At 40.5% G+C, this 20,083-nt stretch overlaps 1 protein-coding gene across 3 annotated transcripts in view; it reads left to right on the top strand.

Moving 5' to 3' along the window:
• palm2akap2 (PALM2 and AKAP2 fusion) overlaps positions 1-20,083 on the top strand; it is an 81,227-nt gene that overhangs the window by 16,005 nt on the left and 45,139 nt on the right. For all 3 annotated transcript variants that reach the window (XM_079660768.1, XM_079660769.1, XM_079660770.1), the window contains exons 3-4: positions 4,416-4,496; positions 9,585-9,706. In XM_079660768.1, the coding sequence (XP_079516894.1) occupies positions 4,416-4,496; positions 9,585-9,706 (203 nt within the window). The remainder of the gene's footprint in view (positions 1-4,415; positions 4,497-9,584; positions 9,707-20,083) is intronic.

Here is a 20,083-nt window from a genome sequence, read left to right as displayed (position 1 = left end):
CAGTCGGTATATATAGATAGGTGAGTAAGACTCCTATCACCATGTAGTTACTGTACTGTACTTGTATTGTGTACAAGGAGGCATGAATGAGAAACCAATCTAGTTACATCTTGGATTTTTGGGCCATCCAATCAAACTTCCCTTCCTGGTGTTCTGTTGGTTTAGCCTTTTAAACGTCCCTCTGTGTACTACCATTATGTCCCACTTAAAAGTCCTGTGAAAGGACTGTAAATCCCGCTCTGAGTCAGGATTCATTTCAAGAATTTATAGGGCTACATTAATACCAGTCATGTCTGGATTGTCCTTTGTGTCTTTCCGTATTCGGTTTTATATTGTCCAGTGAATAAGGCCATTTTACATTCTTTGAAACTCAGATCACCTTCTTCTTGTAAGTCTAGTACCGTCTTTTTGTCCATGCCAGAACTGAGCATGAAAATATGAGTTTTGGTCTTCTTCCAAAGAGTACTTTTGAAGAATTTGTTCGGGCTGAGAACATTTTACAAAACTACTCGTGAAGTAACCACCTAAAAACAAGGGGTTAGGTTTAAAAGGGACATCAGACCCTGACTTTTAGCCTCTTAGTTTTGGTCTTTGCTGTTACTACGGAAGAGTGAAAAGCCATTGTGCTGAACTTCATTTCATAGAAACTGTAAGTGGATACTTAAAGTTTTGACCCCTTCTCCCTTACCAAAATGTTTACCTCTGTAGAACAAGAGCTTACTAAATTCTGTGACGTCCATGTGACTTGTGGTTGGCTTACGAAACCAAATAACCCAACGCCAATGTGAGACACAGTGAAGATCTCCAATGGAGCTTAGCCATTTAAAATATTGAACACGGAATGATGTGTTAGTGTCCAACTTTTTGGACTGTATCAGCGGTAGTGGGGAAAGTGATATCCTCTGTATAAGCAGCAGGCCAAGTGGGGCCAAAGACTCAGTGAGTCAGTGTGTGGGAAGTCATGAGTGTGTCGTCAAGAATGTCCACATATTTTCCTGAGGAGGAGGATGTATTCTCTGGGGGGAAATACAGTAAACAGAGCAGGGTCCTACTGCTGCCAATTCAGCTCAACAAGGCTTTCATCTTTTTATTAACTTAGCAGTTTCGGTTGCAAACACGGCTTTTAGTCTTGTTCGAGCAGACAGTGACGATCCCTCCAGCTAATGAATTCTTGTTTTTCTAGTAGCTTGCCTCATGAACTGATCAAACACTTTTTCATAGGAGCTCTGTAAATGGCAATCAAACCCAATTCAAGCCAACATTCAGAAGTATTTGTGTTCATTAAATATTTACAAGACGCACTGTTAGAAATTCTGATTAATTTGGAGGAGTTTGCAATATTTGTATCATACCAGAGTCAATTTCTGGGTTACTTTCTTGAAATTACTTGGGGGAATTTCAGGAGGGAATACCATTAGGAAAAACGCTGACGCTGCTTTTGAACAACGGTACAAGCAGTAGTATAGTACAAGTAAGCAGGATTTTTTTTCCAGACGCCCTGACCGGTAGTAGGTACTTCAGCCAAATCCAATGGTTATGTTTCCCACAGATTCTCAATTAGTCTTAATTTTGAGGCAGGACCGTTTTCACAGTGATCAAATGTAATTTCCATTACATTTCATAAAAAGTACACTCCAAAGTTTGCCACACTACCTGTACTGTATGTTAACTTGGATATATTTGATTGGTTGGAGTAGTTTCTATGGAAAGATTATGTTGCATTGCACAGCATAAATAGTAGAACCATTGTCAGCATTTTTTGTACAGGACTACTCTCCTTTTGTTTATTTTTTTCCTTCTCCACATCCCTCTGCAGTGGGCACCCCTACTGCGTCGCTTCATGAAATGAATAAGGAGCCTGTATTTTTTGCTGCAGAGCTGTAAGTCTCAAAGGCCCTTTAGGACAGTTTAGCAACCACTAATGTATTTATTATACAACACTGTGTTTTAAGCAGGCCATTGCTGTGGATGGGAATTGTCCTTCTACACAGCTTGCCTGAAGGCTCTTTGGTTGTGAGAATATATTAGTGTCTACTATCAGTTTACTTATTCGTGACTGTATTTGCTTTTGTGTGTATCTGTGGATTTGTATTTGCGCGCATTTGTGTGTTTTGCCCATTACTGGACCACATGTCCTTGACAGTCCTTGACATCTGGTGACCATTCCTCTGACTGTACTTTACAAGCCATGGGAACGGCTGGTGTGTGTGTGTGTGTGTGTGTGTGTGTGTGTGTGTGTGTGTGTGTGTGTGTGTGTGTGTGTGTGTGTGTGTGTGTGTGTGTGTGTGTGTGTGTGTGTGTGTGTGTGTGTGTGTGTGTGTGTGTGTGTGTGTGTGTGTGTGTGTGTGTGTGTGTGTGTGTGTGTGTGTGTGTGTGTGTGTGTGTGTGTGTGTGTGTGTGTGTCGGAGAGAGATGACCTCAGTTTTGGTGCAGATGTTTTTACAGCATGTATGCGCCTTTGTAATGTTTTCTTCGAGCAAAACTGATACAGTCAAGTTGTTTTACTTCATTTCGGTTTTTTTAGGTCTGTGGTAGACTTGCTCCAATAACTATGCTTTATGGTAATCCCCGAAACCTTGGACTGTAACAGCAGCAGCTGCTTTTTAAAAACACTTCGCTTAGCAGTGAGAAGCATGTTGTAGCACACATCTGCAGTCCCTTTTTTCTCGTCCATTGGGATCCTTTGTTTCTGATTAACAAAGAAGGGTCAGATCTGTTTGAATGTATTAACACTGTGTTCCTATATGCATCAAAAAGTTGAGTATATTTATTCCGAAAAAACGCTTTAAAATGATTTACGAACAACATTATCATTTAGTGCCACGAAAAAAGTAATCTTCTAACTGTAATGATAAAAGAGAGGTATTCTAAGGTATGGGTTATTTAAGAGATTAATTCAATGTCTATCACGTCCTGATAACCCAGCCTGACTCGTTCCCTCATTTCCTATCTACTATCTGTGTTAAAGGCTATTAAAGACCACCCAATGTGAACATTACAAAAAAGATGATGACTGATTTGCTGATTCGTGAACACTGCCATTGGTTAAGTTTAGGTCTACTAGATTACAGTTAGAGAACGATTGTCATTCTAAATTGTTTGTGTGAGTAGAGCTTCAAAGAACAATCTCTGGTTTCATATCTGATGCTTTTTATGCCCAATTTATTAACCCAGCTTCCTCCTTTCGCGACTATGGCCTACTAAAGTCGTTATTTGCACACCCAAAACCAGCCGGAATATCATGTAGAGGGTGGGAATAACAGACAATGTTTTCAGTTTTTTGTTCCTAGCATTATTTGGTTAAATGTCCTCCTATTTCTGATCAATCAGTTCCATTCTGTCTTGTTCTGACCTATGTTTCTTCACTGCCATTTTGTTCAGCTATGTCCTTATGTTCGTTATTCTCTATTTTCCTTCACTCAGTTAGTTTTACTCTTTTTCGAGAGGTGGTCTAACGTTAAGTCACATTTTGGGGTTTTCCCTGATGGTTATTCTTAGCCAACAGGAAATGGCCCAGAAATACTGATTCTGCTCCCACTGAGAGAGAGAGCCACACACACACATCTACTGTGTCCCATGCCCTTCAGACCCTACCATGGTTGCACTGGGATCTGCTTTGTTTATATTCCCATGCATTTCCGTTAGCGTAAATCCAAAGATAGTGACTCCACATTGCCTCAGTGTGTTCAGGATTTCTCTGTATTTGAAAGCTCCCAATCACCATGCGTCCAACCCGACCTCCAAACATCAGTCTCATTCATCTTCACATGAAGTTAAGGCTTGTTCTCCCCCACCTCAAATCTAACCTTCACTCTATTTAGAGGTTTCAAGGCCTAATCCATCCTCTTTAGATAGCCTGTGGCCCCTGACCCTCCATAAGCCCTGACTTCTGACCCCTCTAATACTTCATTTTGTTCCTGGGTGTCATTTTCCTGCCGGTCTCGTGGTACAGAACGCTAGAGATGGAGTCAGTCCAGTGAGGATTTGCTGATCATTATACGTCCTTTCAGATCCAAATTCTTAATTAGGATACCCTTCTTAGTTAAAGCCTACTTAGAGATATTATTGTCCGTATTGGAGAAATGAAACTTGAACCTAGCTTCTGTGATGTAATCCACTCAGTAGACTAAACAAGACTGTAAGTGTTAGTTGAGTTAAACAGTATACCGTATAAAAAGCCTACTCATCTTTAAATTGAATACATGAGAACCCTAATTGGCCCATTGGGATATCGTCTTGCCGATTACATCAAAACATTCAATCAATACACAAGCATGCATTAGTGCACAACTACTACACCACTTCCACACTTCTACCATTTTTTCTTTTCACTGCCCGCCAATTAAAAACAGATATGACTGTGTATATCTGATTGGTGATTTGATTTTTCTCTCTTCTGTTTTTTTGTCTCGCAGGAGAAGCGAAAACGTCAAACTGAGATCGAAGAGAAAAGAGGCCAGCTGGATGGCCTGGTGCTACAACTACAGCATCTCAAGGTTGGTTGCATTTTGTCATTAGCTGGAGGATTTAGAAGGTTACGGTTAAACTTGGATTTGCACAATGACTATGACCAACAACCTGGGGGTTTACAGTATAACTCGGGGGGGCTGGTGAAATTGCATCCAGTCTGTAGTGCATTAAGAGACCTTATTATACTTTGGGGGTTCTCCCTTTCCTGTAGTGTGTTGTATAGGCTTTTGTGCAATGGTCTGTAAATGCTAAAATCCCGAAGTTCCCTGTCTCGATTGGACATCTTTGTTCACTTCTGTAACATAATGACATCACCATGTAACACTCGCGATTCTATTGGCTAGCGCTCTAACACATTTTACTTGGCTGAGGGGCGGGACATTTCTAAGCAGTTGACAAATAACAACAGAGCCGGCCAGCAAACCAATCAGAGAAGACTGGGCCCTGGTTACAGACAGAGGGTGAAAAGAGGTACTGAACATTTAAAGCATGTAAACATGTCTCAAATACAAATATGAACTTGAATATCAGCAAAATATGTCTTATGTTACGGTGTTACGATTATGCAAAGATAACATAACAAATAATAGCTCCTATGCTGGGTTATAAGCAAAATGTCTGCATTGCAATGTACTTCTGGACTCTGTTTAGTTGTGTCATTAACATCTGTATATTCATAGCCTGAATATGTGAATACATATTTGCCTTTAATTCTACAACTGAACTGACAATTGCAGAAGTCAAGGCTACTGTATGTGTGAGGTAAGAGATGAAGCATTGCTTACAACCTGAGGTAACCGTTAGTTTAAGGTCAAATATTGAGTTTATGGCTTACAATGAGGTCAGTGTAGAGGTCAAGGCAAAAGCTTCATGATAGGGTTAGACCTCAGTGGATGAATAGAGTCAACAAAAGTGCTCACGAAAGAGCTTTACAGATGTGTGTGTGTGACAGCCATTTATCTTTCTTAATCTGCTCAATCCCTGTTCCTTTTTTTCTGAGGATATAGTGCTCGCCTTGACCCCAAACGTCAGTTAAAGGGACACAGTGAGCTCTAGATACATCATGCACCTTTACAGTTTGGTTATATTCCTGCATGCGGCTTTTAAACGTACATGCATGTGTGTTTAATCACTTGCGTGCAGGGGTAAATGTGTTAGTCAGTTTCTGGCTGACAGGTTGCTGTTCATTCCATCCGAACATCCACATCTCAGCGCCCCTGGCCCCTGCAGCCTTGTTAGACTTTATCCTTGGCTGTTTTCTTCTTTCAAGAAAAACACTCAAATCCCAACACACATAAACATATTCCCCTAATAATTACTGCCAGCTGCTACTGGTAAGCCAAGATGGCGTTTTTCAAGTAAACATGGTTCTAATAGTAAGCGGTGGAGACACAAACTGCTGACTGAATTGTGAGCTCGGAAAAATTAGCAGCTTTGAAACATCTGTAATTCCCCTAGAGTTCTTGAACCTTTCAACCAATGAAGAATTAGTCCCTTGACCTCACATGAGTTCAGAAAAACACATGACCTCTCAAATCGAGACACAAACATCCTTCATTTTGATCACTCGTGGACCACATTGCTGCACGGATGCACCGTGGGTGTGGAAGTGGCTGTGGTTACCCAATTATACTACAAATATCTATGGTAGCCAGCTTCGATATTTGCAGTAAAATACATTCCATTCTCTAATTAGAGCCTTTAAACACACTTGGCAACAATGACTCCTGTATTAAATTAGTTTGATTCCTACAAGTCTGCGCTTTCCAGCTTTTAACACCCACTTGTGGAAATATGGACAAAGCAGAAACATTGATTAAAGCCATGATCGCAGTGTGTGTTTGACGTACAACCATTTATGAGCGTTAAGCTGTAGCACCTGGGTTTGATCATGGTTTTCAGTGTGGATTTCTACAGTGTGAGCCCAGCTGCGAAACATACTTTGAATCCACTGTAGCAGACACAACACTGCCGGAAACGTGAGTTCATCATTGGCAAGAAAATAAAAATGATATCATTGTTATTAAGCATGATACATGTGACTTTTCCATTTCCATTTTTGCTTCTTGAATTGAATACTGATGCATTTCTTTATTTTTTCCAAGGATGTGGGTTGTTCTGAATGCAAAGTAATAATTAGAACAAATTACACATGACGTTAACTGCAGACATCTCAAACCACTGCAGTAACTACACTTTAGACCACTAGCGTGTGTTGCTGCATTACACAGACCACCAGGGAAGTCAACACAAATTACATGTAACATGTTTACTAACTGATCATAAGAGAGCCAATATAAAGTAGATACAAATGTGTCTAAATTATTGCTTTTTTAAGCCTATTTTTGTTACTATTTTGGAGATGTTAAGCCTTTATCATGTAGAGTAAATACTTAGATAAACTGTGTCTTGTAAATATTCCGTTTGCACCTCTTCCTAGATCCCGAGGGATTATTTTACGAAAATAAGACATATAATCTACATCTGCCCCAACCCAAATACACCAGTGCTTTGCCCTGTCTTCCCCTAAGCTAGACAGAGAATACATCCAGAGCCAGTGTTCTACTCTGTTTGGTTTGTCTTGCATACAGCAGCAGCAGGCCTAAACTCCAGATGTAATCAGCCTCTGGTCACACAGTACCATTTAATGGCCATTACCTCTGAGTGCCGCACAGCCCGGCGGCATGAGGCAGGCTTTGTAGTCCGCTCTCCAGAGACGTGGTGGCATGGGAGAGGAAATGGAGACTGGAGCCCAGAGATTTGATAAGAACCTCTTGGCTGTACGATTCAAGCCTCTCAGACTGGAGGCGTTCATCTGAGTCTGGAACTATGTAATCATCAGAGTAACCTCACCCAGCATGTTCTGTTGAAGCCTGGTCTAATCAGAATATGGTTGATTTTGCCTCTTGCATTTATACATTTAGAAACTGCGTCTTGATATTTTATTTTCTAATAAATAGTAAAGTTGTTCTAAAAAGCCCACATTTATTTTTAAGAGTCCAGCTCAGAGGGGTTGTGCGTCAAAGGCTCAACAGGAAATGGAAAAAATATTTTAAACAGCGTGAGAGAGAGCAGAGAGCAGGCTGGTTCTCAGAGGAAACCACTGGTCGGTTATTATACAAAACATTATCTAACACTGTTTTGTTGACTACTGAAATGGCCCTAATGCAGTGTTGCTTCTTTTTACTGTAGAACTTTATGGATTTAATTCCACAGTGAGGTCAAAGGTCAAGGTCAGCTACTGTAAGCTTCCTATTTTGTCTTATATACCGAAGCAGAAGTGCACTCACAGAGTACAGACCTAAGGCTACGAACTATCTGGTAATGGTAACAAAAGTAAAAAATGTTGGTGTATCCGCCCCATTGTTTGGATTCGCTCCAAAATATAGTTGGTTCTTCCTTGACCACTGCTACACACTTCCACCAAATGTCACGAATACCAGGCCAGTAATTCTTCATTAATCCTGATTTCAAAGAGACAAACACACACAAAACATGACCTCCTTGCCTGTGGTATTAAGCAGAATCACATTCATTCAGTCTAGTTGGCAAACAGGTCATGCAACTTGAGATTCAATCAAAATTCAAGATATTTCTGGATTACAACTCTGGCTTCGTAATGAAAATGATCTATGTCAGTTGAGCCTGGCTATCTTGGTGTGCCGCAGCCACACACACACACACACACACACACACACACACACACACACACACACACACACACACACACACACACACACACACACACACACACACACACACACACACACACACACACACACACACACACACACACACACACACACACACACACAAACAAATAGCCCAGCTGCCATATTCTGACAGCAGGTGGTAAAATGCTTTGGAATAATTTCCGCAGGGCCCATTGTGTGGGGTTTGTCAGTGCGTGTGTGTGTGTGTGTACTGTTAACTGTCAAATCTACAGCCTAGAGCCAAGCAACAGTTTGACAGAACCAGCCAAAGGTGAAGCTAAGTGTTCCCGCTCAACTCTGTTGTGGTAACAAAACAGAGTACCAGACAATGACAAGACATTAAATACACAAACACACGACTCTGGCTTTCATCTTTAAATCGTTAAAGAATAGCAGAAACACCAGTGTGATGGGATGATCTTTCTTTATAGTTTTAATGCACCATGGAGTAGTCACATACTGCAATTCAGTAGGGCATGATCCAAACTGTAATCATTAAAGTACTATTTGTGCCATTATGCTCATTTTCAGATTCATATTTGTATTTTGTTCTTCTACTGTGACATTTACCCATACCAGTGTTGGGGGGCAAGCCAATAGAAGCGCAAGTGTTGCATAGTGATGTCAATATGTTATGGAAATAAACAAAGGACTACAATCTTGGCGTTTTCAAGCAGGTGTGGGAGAGATACTGCTTATGACTTTGGGATTTTAGTCTTTGCAGACCATTTGCACAGAACAGGTGTAGGTTTCTCTGGCTTATTATCATCAATACAAGGAGTAGTTTAAGCAGATGAAAACCGCCTATTTGGGGATATTGCATATTGTAGGACAACAGCATAAACATTGGCTTATGTTAGGGTGTATGTTTAAAACAAATGGCTATAATATAATACTGTGTACACATGGTGTAATTTAACAAAGGGTTTTCTCCTGTGAGTAACAGCTGAGTCTGTGTTATGTAAAAACTGTGTGGGCCTACGTGTTTGTTTATTTTCTGTAGCTCTGCTTGGCATCTAAAATCTTTCACAAGTTACTTTCCATAATGGATGTCCTGTGGTTTTTAAATATACCTGAGAATATCACAAACAGGCTACAAGAGACAGGCTATTTGAAGAGTGTTAATGTGTTGCTGTAGATCTGTACAGTCTGTTGGAGTCGAGTCGTAGTTAAAGAAGTTCCTTTCATAAACGGTTACCAAAGGAGAACTTCCAATATAATAACTTTGTCAATTATGAATTGTTTTATGCTGTTTTTTGTCTTTTTATAGGCAGGTAGAGTTGCATATCGTCGGCATAGAACTTGATCCCAAAGTCCTTGTTTAATGTCACCGAGATGGAGCATGAAATTGTTCTTCCATAAAATGTAACATCCCCTAACGTTTCTCTGTTCTCTCCTCAGTCCAAATCCACGCGTGAGCGATGGCTCCTCCAGGGAATGGGTGCGGAGCAAGAGGAGGGACGGCGGAAACAGCTGGAACAGGACGAAGAACAAGGAAAGAGGCTGGAGAACATTATACACAGGTACGCTAATGAACCCCACAACGACACTTGGATTTGGATTTGTTTAGTCTTCATGCTATCTTCACATATGTTTATGTTACCACACATCTGCTTTATTATCCAGCACGTTGTAGTTCAAATGTTTTCTAACATACCAATCATGTCAGCTGTTTGGCTTTCCCTTCAGTCTCAAATGGAGTCGTCAGATCTGGCAAAGATTTTTTACATCCTCTCCACATGGTCCAAATGGGGAATACTAAAAAGCAATGCTTCAGAAACAAAATGGAAGAGGCCCTCAGCTGTTTTTCAGTCAATATACAAGATATAGAATATACATTGGACACCAGATAGCACACAGATTTATATATACCATTTAAATCTGTTAGGAAAATATCACTCGACACCAGGTTGAGAATCAATAATCAGGTACTCATTTATTCTTGCAAGGAGGAGCAGATTTAAATCACATACAAAGGATATGGTTTGACTCACACATGTTGCTCAACGGAGCAGGAAAAAACATCAGGCTTAAATAATCCAAAATACAGGAGATAGCAACAAAGTCGTAAATCGAGGTGGCGTTAATATCAGCCACGGGTGTCGGAAAAGCGCCGGGTCATCTGCGATGGGTCGTCTATGACGTCTTCTGGACTTCCTTCACGCCTCATAGAAATGAGATATGTAGGAGACAACAAATATGTATCTGTCTCCTCATAAAGATCAACAACCTGAAATGAAAGGTCGTACACAGTTCAGAATCACACATGATATCAGTGCATTGAAACAAACCCAAAGAGGAGACAACAGTATTTTCTCCAACAAAATCCTAATAAATTATATATATTTTTATATATATATATATAATTGATTAATATGTTCACTTTTTGTAAGCCTGTATCCGGGGTAACACAACTGAAAGCAGTCCTGATTGGCAGGGAAAGGAATCAACTTTTGTTTAATACTGTGTCCTGATTGGTGGGAAATGGTTGCAGGATATAAAAAAATTGATTGCCAGGCACGCAAAAATGTCACTGTCAAAGAACCTCAAGCGTAAAGTTGACGTGGAAAACCGCAGTTCTAATGAGGAATGGACGGATAAATACGCGTTCAACATACCATCGTTCAATAAGGCTACACCTGTTTGCCTTATCTGCAATGAAACGCTCGCTGTTGCAAAAGAGTACAATCTCAGGCGTCATCATATCACGCCACAGTCACCCTCGCCTGGCGGGCCGGATGAGAATGTCTGGCGGGCGCCGGGTGTTGGTCACTGCTATACACCAACAGAGTCAACAATAGCGTGCTTAAAAGACATCAGCCATATTTGAAGCCCCAAATAAGAGTCCTTTGACAGAGCTCTAATTCTGGATGACATGTAAATATATTTGGCTCCACACGACCACAATTATAGTGTAGAGTGGTTACAATACACACACTGTAACTGGAGAAGTATTGAAGGTGTGGGATTCTGCAGGGCCGCTCTGGAATTCTGTAACCTTAGAGCAAAATCTATATTTCTCTTATGCATTGGTGTGAAAACAAACACCGCAAGCTACTGTACACACATGCATCCTCTCCAAAAACAGACACGACGAGTCGAGAGCTGAAAAGGAATGAAGAATGAATGACTTTAGAGGCTGAAACAAGTGAGGGGATTATAGGCAAAGGAAGAGAGTGGGCATTGAGAAGGTTGGAAAAGGTGGGAACATTTGATTCTGTGGGCACTTCCTGCATTTGTGTCCCTAGGAGGAGCTTCCTGATTACTGTCAAGCATTGCTGTGAGATAAGTCACTGATTCCCCAATGAAGTCAGGCATGAGATCATCATTGCTTTGAATAAAGTGCCAGGCAGTGTGCCAACCTTGCTTTGTATACTTGGCTATGAGTGTTCTTTTGAAGGGTGTGAGAATTGGGCAGAGCTGCCTCTTGTCTTCTTTGAGAACAACTGGAGGTTTTGCTTTAGTCTTTTAGAAGAAGATGTTATTTTTGCTTAAAGGTGGGGTAGGTAAGTTTGAGAAACCGGCTCGAGATACACTTTTTGTTATATTCCACGGAATGCTCTTAACATCCCGATAGCAATGAATATCTGAAGTGCTTTGACAAAAAATCCATTAAAAAATGTCATCTGTGGAAGCCGTAGTACTGTAAAAAGCACGACCAATCATCTGAGCCCGGCTAAAATAACTGGATGGCCTACCTGCCTGTCAGCCTTCCATCTGTGCACAAACTTATCTCGTGCCCTCATTGGTCATGTGCGCGTTCGTGTGTGTTGGAGGAGGGGCTCTGTAAGGAAGTCGCAGATTTGTTCCGGCTGTGTATTTTCAAATTCTAGCGCACTCGAGCTTGTTTCTCCAAAATGACCTACCCCACCTTTAAGTGATCAATTAACAGTGAATCCTGTAAGCTAAATTAAATGAAAGGGCATCATACGTGCTCTCTGCTGGACTGGGGGATTACTTGCGTGCATCATTTTCAACAGGACTGAAATTACCTTGAGATTACCTTGTATTCAGAATCAGAATACCTTTATTAGTCCCACAGAGGGGACATTTGCATATACTGTGAAAGAGGGTTGGTCTAGCATGAAAAAATGCTGACTTTGCTTTGTAATGTGTGCATGGACAAGAACGCCTTTGAAAGTTAATTAAATGCATGGGAAATAAAGGCAAAAGGAAAAAACCCTTTTCCCTGGTGTGTTTTTGGCAAATAGCAAGAAGACGGCCTGAAGCAGTAGGAACTGTTGGCATCATGCAGCGTGTAGTAGCGGAAAATGTGACTAATAGTGTAGTGGATGGTAAGGTGGATTTTGGGTTCAAAGCTAATAAGGAGCCAACACGCAGATCTGCTAATTCATGGTTCTTGTATTTGATCAGAGAATGCTGAGAAAATGAAGCTTGTGGAGAGGCTCGAGGTCAATTTGGCATCAGTGAGTCAGGCTCACGCTCCGCCTCCTCATCTATCAAATCTCTGCTGAAAGAGACTCTGTTAGCCAGCAGCTACTGTAGCTTATCACCGGCGCTGGAATAACATCAACATCATACGTTTTTTTATACTAACACCAGGATAACATTCGCTCTGGTGCAAAACAGAACAGCCGTGAATGGTCAAAGAGGGATCTTTGTAGGCCAAAGTACAGTTTGGATTGTGGAGCTGCTTGGTGTGAATCACTTCATTCAGCTGCTGTTCAATGGACTTGTTGTCTGGTCCTCTCTTTCAAAGAGCACATATTGCAGTCTGTGGTTTTGATTACTTACAAAGGCAATTAAAACCACAAAGATAACTTTTAGCTCTGCTACGCTGTCATGTGTTCTCCGTCTGGTTTCTCTTTTTCTGAGGGTTGCCAAAGCATGCTCTTTTCATTTAAAGAGGACATGTTATATTGAGGCTCTAATCATTTAAAGAGGACATCATTTATGTTCAGTTTCATATTTGCATTTTTTCTTCTACTCTGACATGTTTACAGTACATGCTTTAATGTTTAAAACATCTTTATGTTCCTCTTTTCACCCTCTGTCTGAAACCAGAATCCCGTCTGCTCTGATTGGTTAGCTGGCTGGCTTTGTTGTGATTGGTCAACCATGCACAAAAACCTTTATAACACACTACAGGGAAGGGAAAACCCCAAAAAGCATAATAAGGCCCTTTTTAAAGACAGACAGATACAAATCAAGAAAAGTAAAACTAATAAAAATTGCAAATAACACCAATTATTTGACAAAAATGCGTGTTTGACAGAGTTGTGAGATGCGTTGTGATGCAGCTGTCCCTTGAATTTCTGTGTGTTTTGCTTTAAATATGCATACTTATCAGTTACAAACCTTTACGAAAAACCTGCCACATTCACACACTGTGTCTTTGGTCATATTCTCCGGAGACTCCAAGTTCAGCAAGGATCGTATAACCTGTAGTTTACTTGCTTGATAGTACATGAGCTATGTAACAGAAAGCATTGTCTAGCAATTACCACGGTGAACGAGGACCTCAGATCGCTTTGAGAGGAGCTCAGCTGTCTGGGATTCATTTCCCAAGGCTTTCAGAGGTGTGTGTGTGTGTGTGTGTGTGTGTGTGTGTGTGTGTGTGTGTGTGTGTGTGTGTGTGTGTGTGTGTGTGTGTGTGTGTGTGTGTGTGTGTGTGTGTGTGTGTGTGTGTGTGTGTGTGTGTGTGTGTGTGTGTGTGTGTGTGTGTGTGTGTGTGTGTGTGTGTGTGTGTGTGTGTGTGTGTGTGTGTGTGTGTGTGTGTGTGTGTGTGTGTGTGTACAGTCACACAAACCCTGAACTCAAGCACCCTTAACAAATCTAGTTTACATAAATAACTTTCAAATAGGAGGGAAAACGGTTGATCATTTAGATGTTATGAACAGGACAGCTTGTGTGTGCATTTCAGGCAGAGGGTGTGGCATCTATACTTACACTCTGTGGGAGACCATCCCAGAATATCCTGTAACCCTTACTGATAGGGACAGAGGTGAATAGTAATATGGACACTGCATTATCTGTGTGTGGGTGAGACTAAAGCCATAATCATATATAAACCTGGATTTCCATGAAAACTACACCCACCCCCTCCTGTAAACACCTTTCAAATAGATTCCACTCTCTTGTTACTAAAAACACAGAAGCCTAATGTCTTGCCTTTCCCCTTTTATGGCATCTAGACTAACAACACATGCGCTGGTGGACATGTTTATAGAGGAAAGTGACAAAGACAAGGCAGAGGCTCTTTTACAGCTTTTTTTTCATGCACTGGAGAACTCATAGTGGCAGAAGGAGGACAAACAGCTGTTTCTGCATTTTGAGAACAACTAACAGTTGTGCTACTGTGCTTTAAATGCATAAAGAAAAAAAAGAAAAAGAACAAGCGTCCCTTCAGATTAACCATATTTGGAGGACATACTGGAAAATGCATAAAAAACAAAGACAACGGGACAACAGCTGTGTCTTTGTGTGGTGTTGTGAGTGCTTCCTTAAAGGGGAAATCACATAAAGTGACTGAGGGAAAAGGAGCCAACAGGGCAATCTTTGAGAAGGCTATTTCATACACATACCTAAGGCTATTGAGCCCGCAGACAGAGAAGGAGAGAAAAGAGTTGTTGGACACACTGGTCTGTGAGCTAACCCAACTTTAGGAACACACATAGCGGTGAAGAAATAGCAGCCATTGTGAAGGAGAAGACGCTTACTTAGCAGGGAGTGTGGTGGCGGCAGCAGTGGTAGTTTTACAGATATCCCTATCATTACATGGACAGTCTGAGTAAACACAGAGAAGGATACAGCCCTCTCACAATGTGGCACTGACCCGGGCCGACACGTACCCACACCAGGCTACTTTTGGGTTATTGCTCGTTTTATGTCGCGCAGACAGCTCTAGCTATCATTGAAGGGCTGCAGTGTGGCTTTTTTTTTTACAGCGTTCCCTGCTATAGCTACAGAACATTAAAGCCAGTGGAGAAGCTATAAACACGAAAGCAGGATGAGTCTGTCCCTTTCACAATACTGTCTACTAAAAGTCTTTATGTGTTTAAGTAACATTAATTATAGTGCACATTTGTTAAGTGTTAACACACTGTTAAGTTTAGTTTATTTGCCCCACATTTGTTCACTTTCATTTCACTATACGATCGATTTGGGTCAACGCATCGATTGACTGATCAACAATCCAATATCAGCAATGCAAAGTGAAAATATTGACACATATCATCATTTGTAACATACACATTTATTTTGAAATTCCCATGGCACTTTAGCTTCTTCCTACAGAACCCAGTATACAAGTATCAAACTCTATTTGGAGCACTTGATATTTTATCAAATGTAATCAAAATCAACTTTCTGATATCAGCAAACGTTGTATTTTATGCGATTAAACTATGTTAAATTGTACAATGATGAAATGTGTGATTTGATACCTAACTTAGTAGGTCTAAATCACATTCAATAAATAGTAATAAGCAATACTTTGGAGAGTCAGCCTAGCTTTTCCCCCTGTGTCTGCTCTATTTGTCTGCTAAGCTAACCAGCTGAAAGCTAAGGTTTTAAATGAACCAAACAGGCTTGAGAGTGGTATCGTCATATCTAACCCTCTTCAAGAACAACACTTCAGAAAGTAACCCACACAGTTTGAATTTGTTCTTGTTTACAGAGGATTTCTAGCCGAGCCATTCATCTTAATTTCCCTGCTAAGTACTGCTGCTGCTGCTGTGACCTTATTTCTTGAGAGGAGATCAATAAAGCTTCATCTAATCTTGTCTAACTATCAATCAGTTACCAGACCAGAAAACCACTCTTCCAAACTGTGGCGAAGAGACAAATGGAGTCTGTCCAGTAATATACACGAGGTCCAGCCGGCAGTCTGGCAACAGCAAACTGTACTTATTGCAGCTTTGAAATGCCCTGTATCGGGTTACATAATGTTCTAAGAATATGTGTCCTTCTTTTTGAAAAACCACATCGTTTTAACTTAAGAAAAGTGTGACGTGGTCCTCATTTCTGAGCCCATCAGGATTTCAGAAAACGATGTTAACTTCATCTGAATCCAAGTGCGGTAAAAAAAAAAAACGTCAAGAATTAGTCGTGTAATGTGACATAGTTCAGACCGAGACACTGTTAGGATAGACTGGATTTAGGGTCCTGAAACCACCATGAATCATATTGGAGGTCTACACTGTAGATTAAATGAGATCCAACACAGCCTCCTGTCTCTTTTTAGATCCAAACCAAAGACCCACGCTACAATAAACTTGGAATCCATCTTCTTGTCCAAACAAATCTTCTCAAGCTAAATAGGTTGTCTATACATATTGTCATTCTTCACTGGAATGTTTGTGATCTGGCTTATATCCTTGCACACTCTCCTTTTGGGTTGATTTTACAGCCTTCAATGTTAGCATATTAAACTCTCAGTCATTCCAAATATGAATGTCAACTTTATCCATAAACACCTTAATTAGTTTGAAAGCTAACTTTATTTGTGTAATAATGCTAGAGCCAGATCAATGATTGTGACGTTATAGGGCTTACATGAATAGGTTTTGTGTTTGATTGACATAAATGTATCAGCTGTCATTTCATAATGGATGAATCTCTTCAGTCATCAGTTTAAACATTCTCTGGTTCCAGTTCCTCCTCGGTGGGATTCCCCCCTTTCTGTTTTCATATTATTGTAAACTCAATGGGTTTTGGATTGTTTGTCAGACGAAGCAAGACATGTTGTGACTTCAACTTGAGCTCTTAGAAACTGCGATGGCTATCTTTTACAATTTTGTGGACTTTAAGTGATTAAACGTACAATCTCTGCTTTTTTTTCTTTGGCGGCACCTATGGCAATAAGCGGTAATGACAGCTGTGTTTTTATTCTAATTCCCTATTCTTTAGTATTGGAAGTTTCATTATCCCTAGTCAGTCCTCTTTTCTTTAATTGTTTTAGCCTTAGTACACATTTATTCTCAACTCTTGCAGGTTTTTCTGTCACATTAGCACCACCTACCCTCCCCACTGCCGGGTGTTGGAAACGCGCCACTAACTTTGCAGCGCTTGGGATTTTTCCTGAATGCAATATTGCTTCTTTCATTTTTGGAGTGCACTGTACACAAAGGCCTTTTAGTATAATACCCCCTAGCTTCTCAAGAACTCAAAGTCAGTTCTCCTATCAATCAGATGCTGGTATATATTATTATTCAAACCCAGTCAGTGTTATTAACACCTTCCCAAGACTCTCACTTAAAGGGCAGTAGGATATTTTTATAGATACACAGTTAAGTGCTACCATAGCTGCATAATGACACATAATAACAGAGGTGGAACACAACAAAGTGCTCCTTTAGTATGGTTTGTACAGTAAGTACTGACATTAATAGTTGTATATCCATTTTGTGACATTAATCCGATATCTGTTCAATGTTGTTCAAGAAATATTAGGTTATACGCAAGTCAAAGAACTTCTGCGGCTATTTCGAATGGAGTACTTGTTTGTCGAGATTAGTATCCCTGTCATGTAATCTACAGTGCTGCCTGTAATTTGCCTCATTGAACACTTTCAACTTTAAACAATAGCACAGATGAGTACTTGGGACAGAGATAGAAAGACATACCGTATATAATTCATCATTAGTTGTGTGTGTGAATTTTAGCCAAGTGGCAGTAAATCATTCATGACAAAAGTAGGAAGGAACAAAGAGCTGTATGAGCGCCCATTGTGGTTTAGTGTACTTCCTGTTTGTGATCTGGAAGACAGATCAACACTGAGGACAGAAACAGGAGGGAGCAGAAGAAGCATCTCTACCCATGCAAATAATTTGTGTGTGTGTGTGTGTGTGTGTGTGTGTGTGTGTGTGTGTGTGTGTGTGTGTGTGTGTGTGTGTGTGTGTGTGTGTGTGTGTGTGTGTGTGTGTGTGTGTGTGTGTGTGTGTGTGTGTGTGTGTGTGTGTGTGTGTGTGTGTGTGTGTGTGTGTGTGTGTGTGTGTGTGTGTGTGTGTGTGTGTGTGTGTGTGTGTGTGTGTGTGTGTGTGTGTGTGTGTGTGTGTTTTGTTAAGCTCCACCATTGAGCTCTACATTGATTTCTATGCGGTTGTGGTTGAAGGTGAAGGCCAGTGATGTTCTTTGTCGATGTGTTTCATGTGATAAATCTTCACAAGTCAACACTGCTTTTATTTGAAACCCTTTATGTAATCACACGGATAAAAAGCAAGTGTTAAGAAGAACCGCTGGAAAAATGAGCCACATCAGAGGCTGCGTTTAGCACCACACTACCACTTCTTTAATATCACTATACTTTAACCCTCCCCCATTTAGCATTCATGAGCAGTACATAGACTTTTAATACATGGCTTGGTTTAATTAAGTTGTACTGTAAAGAGATCTAAGGACATTTTATAGGATTATCAGTGTACGTTATTTGTCAATATTGGTAATCTCTCCTAAGAAGAACAATCGAGCGGTAATGCAAGGTGTTTCTCCATTTTGTTGAAATGGCAGTTTCAAATAAAATCCTCTTTTAATCGTCAAACACATGCAACAGCTCTGCACACACATTGAAATATAGGCTCTGACTTTCCAGGTATTGGAAGTTTAATTAACAGATAATGTACTTTGTAATGTATTTGATTATCTGTTTATACACCAGCCTCCACTAATGGATTCAGTATAGTTGTAGACCGTACATTAATAAATAATATCTGCTTACAACTACATTAATATTATATTTTTAAAAGGCTTATTTACTACTTATACATGCATGGTCTGCAATTGGCAACACCTTTTTTATTTTTATTCTGCCTTACTTCATAATTGGACATTGACACGTGGAGGTTCACCAAAACAGTTCAACGGCCATATATAGTTTTAAATTCGGCCACTTCCCTTCCTGGACCGCTCGGAAAAAACAATGGCCCCGCCCACTTATACTTCCATCAGCCAATCAGATTTTATTTCATCTTCCATTGGATTTGTACGGCAAAAACTCCTGAAGAAGGAATGCACCTATATCTCCAATCACAGACGACACACATACAGTATCATGTTTAAATACACACACAGACACACAGACACAAACACGCACACATAAACACACACACACATATACATCCACCCAACACATAAAACCAGATGTCTTCCTCCTCGTGTATAATGTGAAAAGCGGTTGCTGCCCAGCCAGGGGTATCCATGGCAACAGGCCCGTGGTTGGTTGACGGGGCGGGACAGTGACATCACTGCTCTCTTTCAGGATCGCCACAGAGATAGTAACACCGCTCGACACAGAAGTATAAAGAGAGGAGGGCGAGCAGGAAATGAGGAGGGAGGACGTACAGTGTGAGGTCATGGCCCCAGATCTCACTCACACACACACACACACACACACACACACACACACACACACACACACACACACACACACACACACACACACACACACACGGTAAAGCCATATGATATGCATATTTTATTTACTTCCCTTTTCATACTGTACAGTATTTAATTATTTAAACACTTGTTACTGTAACTGCATGCTCCAAAAGGGCCCGTAATTAATGAGGAATAAAGCCTGAAGAGGCATTAAAAAGACCTCTGATGCTAATACTGTGTTGCCCTTTCAGAAAATCTCCTTTATAATAGAGTTTGATCACATAAGACAGGTCAAACAATCCACCCATCGTGTTACTTCCAGGCATTCTCTGCTCACTCTCTGGTCATGTTTGAGGTTTGAACACTTGAGGGTGCCAGACACAAATAAGACCAATAAGACAGGCTTGTTGACACATTCAAAGACAGTCAAATATCCCTGTATGAATTCCATTGTGAGGCTTTATTGAGAGGTTTTGATACAAAATCATATTTTTTTCAGTTGCGGTTTGCCCTGATGTTTTAGTAGAATGTGTATTTTGTGGATGTTTAAATATTTAACCTTT

Source organism: Notothenia rossii, assembly GCF_949606895.1.
Source record: "Notothenia rossii genome assembly, chromosome: 11".
Lineage (NCBI taxonomy): Eukaryota > Metazoa > Chordata > Actinopteri > Perciformes > Nototheniidae > Notothenia > Notothenia rossii.
This window is presented reverse-complemented; position numbering and strand designations above follow the sequence as displayed.